The 11670-nt window shown below is 42.6% G+C and overlaps 1 protein-coding gene across 1 annotated transcript in view; it reads left to right on the forward strand.

Moving 5' to 3' along the window:
- Positions 1-11670, forward strand: part of LOC102375383 (potassium channel subfamily U member 1) — a 69657-nt gene that overhangs the window by 16575 nt on the left and 41412 nt on the right. The window contains 5 exon segments of the mRNA XM_025210364.1: positions 1624-1736; positions 1859-1927; positions 4756-4842; positions 4968-5068; positions 10112-10211. Coding sequence (XP_025066149.1) covers positions 1624-1736; positions 1859-1927; positions 4756-4842; positions 4968-5068; positions 10112-10211 — 470 coding nt within the window.

Genomic DNA, 11670 nt, shown 5'->3' on the forward strand with positions numbered 1-11670 from the left:
CCTCTTGGATTTATTTATTTTCTGTCTGTTTTATTCTTTCAAAGCACCTTTTGGAGAGGGACACTGCAAGGTCTCTAAACTGTTTAGGCCTTTAAATTAGAATGTAATTGGGACTCACCTGAGTCATGGAACTTGTGATGTCTCTCTGCAAAGGGGTCAGTCTCAATTTAGCCTCCTTCCATCTCCTATTCCTGATCTGTCCCTATTAAAGAATGAAGTTGATAAGCAACATATTAACTTTTCAATACAAAAAATGGCTCTGCAGTTCTTGCAGCCAATGTCACAAGATGTAATAAAAAGATTAAAAAAAAAAAGCTGGTAGGCATTAAGTTGTCTGAATAAGCCACATGTTTCCTAGTGCTTGAGTATGCTTTTACTATCACCTAGTGGCCAGCTGAGTTGCCTTCCCTGAGTAGACTCCGCAGGAATTTAATTTCCCGGTGTTGTCAATTAAAATAGTAGATAGACCATTATGCTGTCCCTTCTGACTTATGGGATTTTTCATTCATAGGATGTATTTAAGCAAAACTAAATGAATGGACTGTGAAATAAATACAGAGCTTATCTATACACTGGAGGGGTCATTTTCTAGACCCCGTCAGAACTTGAAGTAGCAGGGCTTGCTGGTCACTGCTGACCAGAACTGGGGGAATGGAGAATACCAAATTAAAAAGAAACCAACCCTGACCTTTTTATCAAAAAACAGGCCTTTCAACACCATTCTGTTTCTCCTGAGTCCTGGAAAGCTTTAGAGCCTTTGCCTTGGTTGCAAATTGAAAACAAATTTCCAGATCCTGCAAGTTGTCATGCAACGAGTTGTCCTTCTCTGGTTAGCTTTAGTTGTTCTGCTATAACCGAATAATGTCACTAAATAGAGTTTTAGGTGTGCAGTTTTTCTACAGTGGACACGGCTACACTGGAATCAAACCTCTTGTAACAGGATAGATATTCTTTTAAGGGAGGCAGACAAAATAGACCTTGCTTAAGCATTTACTTCTATGCAAAATGACTGCAAGGTGGGTACAAAAATTCTTTCTACCTACTTTGCAGAGCTGGATGGATCAAGTTGCACAATGATGGTGAGTCCAGCACTTGAGAATATAGTCTCTAGAACAGAGAACTATTTTCACATGCTTTCCTACCCATCCTCTTGACTGCAGAATAGGATTTTAGTTATGGCAATTTATATATGATTATAATAATTATATGCAATTAATAACAATATACTTTTAAGAAGAAAGCAGCCCTAAATAAGGCAGATAGTTAGGAAAATCGTATTGCAAAGTAAAAGAATGTTTTGCTTTAAAGTAATGAGACTGAGGCTTTATATTTTATTTTATCAGTACATGACTGTCGTCTTTGTTGGTTATGATGATAAACTATATTCTCTTTAATGATTATATAAGTGTGAAGCTTTCGAGTGAGGTATGGATTAGTCTGGCTCATTATTTATATATGGTGTGCTTTTTTTGCTACAGCAGCTAATTGGGGTCCTTCCATCTCTAGTAACTGCAAGGGTGGTTGTATCATTGCCATGTGGCCAGCCCAGACTTGTGTGACATGGAGTCATCTGGTGCATTCGCTTTCATAACAATGTATTTTCTCCATGGTCATTTGTTTTAGGTAAAGAGAAAAAGCGTGAGGCACAGGAATGTTTTGAAAGGCAGTGCCTATCAAGTGATGACTTACAAGCTCTCCAATGATTTTGTAGGCATGTCTTTTCCAGAGGTTTGCCGGTAGGTAGAGCAGATTTGATTATTCTTCCCCATCCCCCATGTGCCTCTCAGTCTGCTTTTTACAGTGAGGACATGTCCAGGTATCTCTTTGTGACTGTAAATCTGGCCTGTTCTTTCCCTAGGTTGTGCTTTGTGAAGCTGAACCTTGTGCTGTTTGCTGTCGAGTTCAGGTTTGGCGTTCATGGGAACAGGTGACTAGTGTTGCTGGTGGGACACTTTTTTTTTTTTTTAACAAGAACTCATCCAAGTAGCGGCTATTCCCCAGGACTTTGAAGAACACTTGCTCCTGGGCAAAGGGCCGATGCAAGGCTTATTCACCACTTGCTTCCCACTTTTGCCATATGTACCAGACTTAAGTGAGACATAGGCCTGGGGCAGTGCAGTGGAAAGGAGCAAATTTCACCCAATATAATTAGTTTCTTCCCCTTCCTGTTCCCGTAAAGGTGACCAGCCAGAAAGGCAGATGTACCTTGGTATTTACTGTCCATCCCAATATTTTTACTGATGTGACTGCCCTTCCCTAGAGAGCTTTTTAAGCTGTTTCTGCATGTGCAAATCCCTTCTCCATCACCCAGGAGAAGCAGACACTGAAGTAAAGGGCACATTTAACTTCCAGCTGATTTCAGGGCAGCTGAGAGTAGTCAGCTCTGGGGCTGGCCACAAATCAAGCATTCCATTTAATGAAAAGTGTCAAGGCTTGGGAATTGGTTTCATTTTACATTGGAATAATAGTGAGGATTTTTTCCCCCAGGGAGAGACAGAAACCCAGGCCAGAGCACCCAAGCACCCCATGGTTAGGGCTGTACTGTGTGGGATATGGGGAACCCAGCACAGGTCCCTGCTTTGACTAATTTTGGAGCGGGGATTAAAACTTCAGACTTTACCTACTTAAGTGTGTGCCATGATCGTTGTGCTGTACATGCAGGAGCTTCACATCTCAACATTGCTTCCCAGGCCTGAAAAATATTTCTAAACAAAACTGGCATTTACCAACAGAAAACACATTGTTAAAAACAAAACAAAACAAAAAAACCCTCCCAACCATGAGCTCCTCACAACACTCTTTGGACTCAGGCTTCAAACAACTCATAGTTTTCCCCAGATTGAGAAAGTTTGCAAAACCCTTTGTATCAAAATGTGATTTTCAATGCATAGCACACTTAAACAGTAATGTCTGACTTAATGGCCTGTTCTGTGCCAGTATGAGACCATTGTGTCACATAATGTGGTACCAACAATCGCTGAGAGAGTCGGCTATATGAAAGCAGAAAGTTGTGGCGGGCCTTATTTCACTGTCTTAGTTGCAGTCTCATAAGCAAATTCTGTATAGTTCCCCTTGATTTGGAGAGATCAAGCTCATTCTGCAACTATTTCTGTCCATTCCTAATGGAAATACTTCCTTGGATTTTAACCATAGAAGGTACTAAGGTTCCTAAACTCCATAAAACATTGTCATAAAAGTGTGATCTATCAATGCTGACAACAGAACTTGCTTCATTCTGAAGCTGATGTGGTCCAGAGCCAGATAACACTCTCTCTGTTCCAGTGATGAAATACAAGACCCCTTAATGGGAAAGCTGGAACCAGTTCATAAACAGGGAATGAGCAAGCGGTGTACAACATGGAAAACCTTGCAAAATTATCCTGAGAGTGGCAGGTTATTGCATACAATACGTATAAATATTTGCTTCTATAAATGAAGTAGCCCCTTTGGGAAGGATCCTCAGAATATGGAATAGAAACAGAGAAAAACAGAATAATGGGTGATAGGACAGTGAACTGGCTTGGGATATTTGGGTTATGGTCTCCACAGACCCTGAGCATTCATCAGGCTGAATGAAGTCAAGGCATGCTAACCAATGGAAATCAGACCCTGGATGAATCTCTTGTTGTGGGTATTTTGGCGGGGTATGTTAGAACAAAGGGAATGAGGAAAATGATGACAAGATGGAAAATAAGAAGAAGCTTCTCGGGGCAGAAGCGATCTTTTTGTTCTGCATGTGTGCTCTCCTTCACGCACAAGGTTCTTGTTCAATGACTCGGGCTTCTAAATGCTACCACAATGCTAATGCTACTGCTAATACTATTACTCCTACTAATGCAGTTAATAGGTGAGTATCCTTTATTTCTCCATTAGCAAATGTGTGACTAAACGGAAGGCAGTGGAAGGGAGGTCTCTTCTTTCTTTTGTAGGAGGAATAGGAAACGGTTAATATTTTTTACTAGAGTTGCCTGCTCCAATTGAACTGCCAACATCCATTAAAACTGGGCTGAGATCACTAGGATATTCAGATACAACTGGTACATCTAGCAGTAGAGCAGGGCTACCCAGGTGTACCTGACAAATTTAGTAACACTGCAGTGGGATTCAACCTAGTTGTACTTTAATAGGAAGAGCAGCACAGCAGGTATATTCTCAGCAAAAGTACCTGGGATGTTCATTAGAAAAACAGGTGTCTTTTCCCTAGACATAACAGGCCTGTTCAATACCACAGCAGGCGCACCAAGCCTGCACATTCCTAATACATTTAGCAGCACAGCAGGTATGCTTTAACGGGGAATATTTGGCATCTTCAGCAAAACGTTGGGTGCACCTGGTTATATCTGGAATATTCAGCAGCTGAAGACACACAGCAAATTAATCCTTTAAAATAAGCATTTTAAATAGTTTTGTAGTATGAAAAAGCCTGTGTTCTATCAACTTTAGAGTCATAAACAGTCGTAAAAAAACTGAAAGACTGCTGACATCATAAAATAGGCTGGTCTTGTGAATTGGGACCTAAGAGATCTGGGTTTGTGTTTCTACCCCTGTCAGAGCCTTCCCAAGTCAGTCCCCTGTGCCTTGGTCCTTTATGTATAAAAGAGTGCTAATAACACTTACTGCCTCACAAATGTGTGCAAGAAGGGGCTGTTGTGATCATTTAAGCTGACCTCAGAGGTAACAAAGGTTAAAAAAATTCAGCCACTAAATAGACAATAATGTGATTTTTTTGTTTGTTTGTTTGTTACTGTTTCCCAGTATCCTAATCAACCCGTCTGCAAAGATAATGCTCCATCGAAATGTAATGGGCTTTTTTATTGCCAAATCCATGGCAGAAGTCAAAAGGTAACCTTTCAAATCAAAAAGTTCTGGACAAGCAAACTTTTGGAGAGCAAACAAATGCATTTGAAACATTTCCTTTCCTCTGCTAATTTTAATCCAATTTTTCCCTCTATTCTGTTATGATCCAGGGCGCATTTTTACTGTAAAGCCTGCCATAGTGATATTGATAATCCAAAACTGATTGAAAAATGTCATTGTAGAAGCAAACTTCGGAGGAGAACCATTACAGGTAATCTTCCTATAAATTTAAGCATCAGTTAGAATGAGAGGATGGCGTACAAATCTGGGCATCAGTTATGATGTAACTACCTGCAACAGCTCAGGTATGACTTGCCTACCTGCCCACTACTCCCCTGGCTGCCATGGAAATATGGGCTTGAACACAGTCTTTTATCCTTATGAAATAATATACTGAGTTCCACGCAGGTAATTGTGTGTGGATCTTTCAGATGACACTTCAGAAAACCTTGCAATCCTGTCTACTTTGACTGAATATTACAGGTTTCTATAGCTTATAGTGATAGGAGTCAAATTGCAAAAAAAAAAAAAAAGGATTCTCCTCTGCTGCCACTGATTTAGCACAAACTTGATGCCCTTTAGTCCCAGAGCTGAACTCTAAGGTACTTCCAACCCATTGGTGCTGCATGCATACAGTTTGTGAACTGCTTGGTATTCAAGGCTCTCTGGGGCCAGAGTTCATAGTTTCATATAACTTCAAAGTTGTTAGGGGCTGGAAGGGACCTTACAGATCATTGGGTCTAGCCTCCCCTGCACTTGGGCAGGAAAGACCTCTGGGATCAGATGACCCAGCAAGATGGGCAGCAAGACGCTTTTTGAAGATTGCCAGGGTGGATGTCTGTACCACCTCTGGGGGGATCCTGTTCCAACAGTGGTACAAAGGTGGTCCTTAGTTTGTAACTGGTAACTACTCGGACAAAACTTCGATTGAAAACAGCAGGAACAAAGCCTGAGTAAAAGGAGCCAAATACACTGAGGAAGGCTGTCAGGATATGGCCTATATAATATCATCATAAGGATATGAACTAATAAACACAAGGTCAGCAAAGATAGACTTGAGTTTGTGCCAGGATATATTACAAGTGGTAAGCACTTTATGTTAAAAATGTAGAAAGTTTGGATTAAGTGCGGGGAAAATGCCTACTCGTAGTAACATCAACCCAAGAGTAGAATGGCTTATTCCTTCCTCACCCCAGATTTCATTTCCTATGGCTCTTGAGTCTGAAAAAGGGCTATATGGCCTGACAGATCTAAATTAAGAGCTGAAATCTAACCCAGATCACAGTGAGCATCTCTGTGCTCATCCCTCGTTAACACCCTTCTAGATTCATAGCGTTTAAGGCTATAGGAGATGCCGTTTTATCATTAAGCCTCATGGCCTGTATGTAACTGGCTACTAAAAACCATGCAGTTTCTTTTGCTGACCTGAATAACCTGTGCATGACTGAAGCAGAACTTGTCATGGCAGCATGATGTGGGAGATCGGGGAACAGAAATGCCTTTTTCCCCCTCAAAAAGTGGTTTCCTTTGAGCAATGCTGAAATCTGCTGATCAGGCAGCACACCCTGCTTCCGAACAGATAGATGGAAATGTTCAAAGTCTCCTCCTAGGAGATTTGGGCCAAGCTAGTCATTAGATATAGCAAAAGATGTATTTCTAAACCTCCTCATCTGTTTTTACCTTGTCTACCACTGTACCTCTTACATATGGTGCTTTGTGCCACACGCACGCGCGCGCACACACACACAGTCACTCTGTGCATGTGTACATTATATAACATTTCCTTTCAACAGTAGATGGCAGCCAAGCCCCATTATTAAATATCTGACTGAGGCACACAGGGCTCAGAGAAAGGCTAAACCCATTCAGAGAGTTGCACTGTCAGGCCAAGTGAACAAACGCATATGCACTGACACCTGGAGGACTCCGTATAGTAATATCATTTACAACAAGAAACTATTGCCTATTTTCAGTCCTGCGTACAGATCAACATAGATGCCAAGGCATAAGGCTCCCCAAAGCCAGCTACCTCCCAGAACAGAGGATCCCATAAATTGCACACATATCTTTAAGAGTTAGCAGCCAACAGATGGCGAGACATTGATACCACAGGAGCTCTTCACCTGATTGTTTTTCCTTCTCTTTAGCGTATGATCTTAGATGATCGGATTTTAAAAGGACAAGACAGGCTTATAATATAAATGTATAGTCATAAAAGGCAATTGTTTGCAAAGCTGCGGCTCCACGCCAGTTATACTGCAGAGAGAGCAGTTACCTTAGGCAGATAAGAAGTGTTGCCAGACGTGAAACCTTGCCATCAGTTTCTCTGTAGGATTTTGGATGTATTGGAGCAAAACACTGGTTAATTATAAGTGCTTTGGTTCATGCCAGAAAAGGGAATGTCACTTAAACAGTATGTGTCACCCTGGCCTGGATGCCTCCACTACCACTATGAGCCAAAATGAATTAAGGAGTGGTGGATGAGATCCCCAACTAGTGTTAAGTCAGTGTGTCTCCAGTGTCTTCCATTAAACCAGGCTGATTTTAAGATGGGTAAGAATTAGGTTTATTGTCATGAATCGAAAAACTGTTTCAGGACACTAAAAGAATTGGACTTCAGTAAAAGGAGCCAAGAGACTTTGCCTTCTACGTGCTATAAAGTGCCATCATTTAACTGGAGTATGTATGGCAGCAAAAGGGAAAGACGTTCTGTTAAAGTAAAAGACGAGGGCTATTCCTGCTTTAGCTTCAAGATAACAGAACCTGGCCAAAAATGTCTCTTGCCATCTGATGTTGCCATGATTTTCAGACATCCTGAAAGAAACCAGACTGAAGCCACTCGAGACAGGTATCTTATGTTCAGGGAACGAGTACAGGGCCGAAAGCTTTGCCCATGCTTCATCTCGCCCAAATGCTTTGGCTCTGACCCAGAGTTAACCATCTTTAGTGGTCAGAGGGGAATTCAACCTTCAATGTTTTTTTCCCATTTTGGCCGCTTTGCTGAGTGTCAACAAGAGACGCAATCACTGCCAGCAGAAAAAAAACAAAAGATGGATCAAAGGAGAAAAATGTTACTGAGAATAAGGGCAGGGGTGAGACCTCCCAAGGTTTGAAGGATTCAGCTTGTTCATAGCATTTGCTCCGGGCCTCATTCAGGTGTTGCCCTTCACCTGGATGGGCCCCCCCCCCCCCCCCCCTGCCCACTGGGAGTTTGCAGGTGCTTTATTCCCCCTGTAGCTGACCTAGCTTGCAGTGCGTGTTCAAGGTTTGAGGCTGTGTTACTTGGGCCGGTAATCCACCCACTTTGCTATGAGGAATGTGAGCCATATTAATGAAGTGATGATCATCCATCTTTGACTTCCCACAATTCCTCCCATGTGCCCAGATGCCCAAATAAATACTCCCACCATTCAGTGGGAAAGACTCGCCTATTAACTCGGCTGACTGCACGTGACATTTCCTCCGAAAGTCCCAGTGACACGTGGTGAGGGCAGGGCCAGCAAAGACAGTTACCCAGGTAGGGCTCTGCAGTATAGATATTCATACCTGGGCTAGTCTAAAGTTGGTGCTGATCACTTGAGTTAACTCTGCAGTAAAGACATACCCAAAGTCAATGGGACTTGGCTTGTAAGTGGAATAGGGCTGGATTTGATGTCTAGTTGCTTATAGATGCAATAAGGGCAAGTGGGATTTTCAAAGCCTCTTCATTTTCAATAGCACCACATAGCTATCTGCACTTTTAGGCACCTACATTTTTTAAAGTCTGCCCTTTTGGTGTTTTTGGAAATCCCAACCTAGATGCTCAGCAGGCAAAGATGAACATTAATGCTGTTGAAGTTAATGGAGGGCTGACCCTTTTGGAAGACCCTCTGGCCTCCTTTGCTTGAGGTGAGGCAGAAAGTTTGCAGCAGATCCAGATCTCCTGAGTTAACATTAAGTGCCCTCACTATAAGACAGTCATTCCTCAAGCTCACAATGGGATCTCAGAAGCTTAGTTGTCTCAGCTCAGGGGGATGTTTTTAGATTTACCCTCCATTGCTTAGCTTACAAAACCATTACTAAACTTGACCTCTCAAAGAGATTGACAGCAACATGTCGTGTCTTTGGATCATTTTCCATCCTGTACTGCTGCCACCACCACCTTAAAATGGGATTGCAAAGGAAGCTATCTTGTTACCAGGAGTAAATGCACCTGCATTTAGCATACCTGTGTGGGTGCAATTACTGTTTGTCAAAGTCAACAAATCGCCTATTCAAAAAGATGTCTCTTCTGTGCCAGGAAAATGTGTAGGCTCATTAGATGTTTCATCTGGATGAGCATAGTTTGGAAATAGTTACAAAATGAGAAGGAAACAAAAAGCATGTGAGAGGGTTCAGCTGTCAGTCTGTGTGATGAAGAGATATGTGGGTCTGAATGCCTCTCCAGTCCAAGTTCCCCCACATGCACATTGGACCTGTTTGGGCATATATGACATGGAGATCTTTGCTCCTTCTCCTGTCAGACTCTTGACAGGGGTAGGGATGAGATTAAGAAGGCAGGAGGCAAGGCAGACACAAGGCTGAGGAGTTTGAGAAGCTGTGAGCCACATAACGAGGTCTGTACACAGTCCTTGTGTAATTAGATACAGATGGATACCAACTACTTCAGAAAAACCCACTGGGTGCCTCTGCATCTTTAGTTGTCTACATTTTCTTTAAAAGCTGGTCCTCTTTAACTTAGGAGCAGGAAGAACTTCTGGAATTCACCTTGGGAATTAGCCCTTTTAGGTGCATGGTGATTTCCAGATACCATTTGTCCAGCAAAGAAAAGCACTTAAGGCACGGCAGAGGTCTGATGTAATTCGGTGGTAGCTGGCTTGGAGTCTGGCTTAGTGTGGGATACCTGGGAGGTGAGGTCATCTGTTTTGTGGGACAAATTGGCAATTTTTATTGGGTTTTACTTTGAGCATTTGGGGTCATTTGAACCTCTTAAAAAACCTACAGAAATTTTCATGTTAATCCCCTTTCAGAATGAGTCCATGGTTGGTCTAACTACATAATATTAGCTCTGCATGATGCTGTCAGGTTCCTACTAGGCCTAAGGTACCCACATTATAATGCTGCACTGCCTTGCTGTGTTTGGCTCAGCAATTACTCAAAGCCAGGCATTTTTGAAGCCCCCACAAAACCCTTTTTGGCACTTGCAACCAGAATATAAATATATTTGAGGGTTATACAAAAGGTAGCAAATTCCTTTTCATTGCCTTTGTTTCAGAAAAGCTGAAAGCCCGCCGAGAAACTCTGTGCGTTCCAGACCAGGACCCGGTAAAGTCAAGGTCTCTTGGGGTTCTTCCTCCTTCGAGTTATGCTGCCAGGTAAGAAATGTAAGAGTGTGTTTGTGTGCGCACGTGCATATTGGACAGGGATGTCCTCGTCTTGCTGCACTGAGAATTCGGGATATGCGGAAGGCAGGGTAAGTCTGTCTCCTTTTGAAATAGGTTCAAAGGGTTTTTACTTCTAAGTCCCATGCCATTGTCACTGGTTTTGTTTGCAGTGCATAGTTTGTCCTGATTAAGTGAAGAGCTTTACAGAGCAATCTCCACCTTGCACATATAGCTCCTCAGCCCTTCAGCCCACACCCAATGTACAGGTTTAATCCTTTAAAATGCAGAGAGCACCTCTAAGATGCTGAGTGTTCAAATGCCTTCCAACTTCAGTGGGAATGGATGGCGTTCAGCTTCTCGCAGGGCTGTTCAGCACTTTGCAAACATGATCTCCCAAGTCAGAGGGTGAGTTCTCTGACATTTAAAACATTGAGACCCAAATGTCCAGGAGTAAGTATGGGCTTTGCAGCATGCCTGGAAAATGAGCAAACCTGGACTTCAGCAACATATGGAGGAAGCCTCATCTAAAGTTGAATAACTTTTCCCAGAGAACTCGCCCCCTGACCCCGTGACCAAGGCCCTTCCTGTTAAACCCACAGTAGTCTCAACCTGAGTCACTCTGCTGATTGCAGCAGTGGTGGTAACACAAAGGGAGAACTGCCCAGGTTGCAGAAGCTAAATTCCTCCCATTGTTCTTGCTGGATTAGCTGGTCATCAGTCAAGTTGAATCCTGGGCTCTGCAGCATAGACCTGATCTACCTATTGCATTAGCTACAATAATTGCACCTGTAGAGATGAATGGTGATACCTATACTCATAGAAATACTCCATAACTGACCTTCACTGAAATGACTCATGGTGCAAGGCACCATAATATGACGCATTTGTTGCTGGCAGCAGTAGTAGGCTATTATATTGTGGAGAGCTACCCAATGAAGAACCTTCCAGTATGTATTGGCAACATTGTTATACAAGAATTTTTGGGAAATGAGACAAAATCCTGACAGGGTAAGGACACTAGGAGCCTTTGCAAACTTCTTCTTTCAAGGGCTGGATGGCAGTGTCTGTGAGGAGCTTGCAGATCTAAAAGAAACACGCCCTAATTTAATAAATAAATGAATAAATAAAAGTCCCCTGCCCCCCCGCATCAACCTGTCCAATTTTGTGCTTCATCAGCAAAGGCAAATGTTGGCACAGCAAGAACTCCAGGGTCTCCTCTGGGTAGCTCTGCAACTCAGCAGCTGTCCCCAGCACTTGCATGGTATCAGGACAATAAAATGTTGTTCATTGCATCTGCCCTACAACCAATTAGGTCAGCTGTAAATATTGGAACTGCATGGTAAACATATACACACGCGCGGGTAGATTGTGCTGACTTGTTAAATATAAGTGAAAACATAATTAGATTTATAACACATCCCTTCCCCCTGCTCCCCCCCCCCCCCACACA

The sequence above is a fragment of the Alligator sinensis genome, unplaced genomic scaffold (assembly GCF_000455745.1).
Source record: "Alligator sinensis unplaced genomic scaffold, ASM45574v1 scaffold722_1, whole genome shotgun sequence".
Lineage (NCBI taxonomy): Eukaryota > Metazoa > Chordata > Crocodylia > Alligatoridae > Alligator > Alligator sinensis.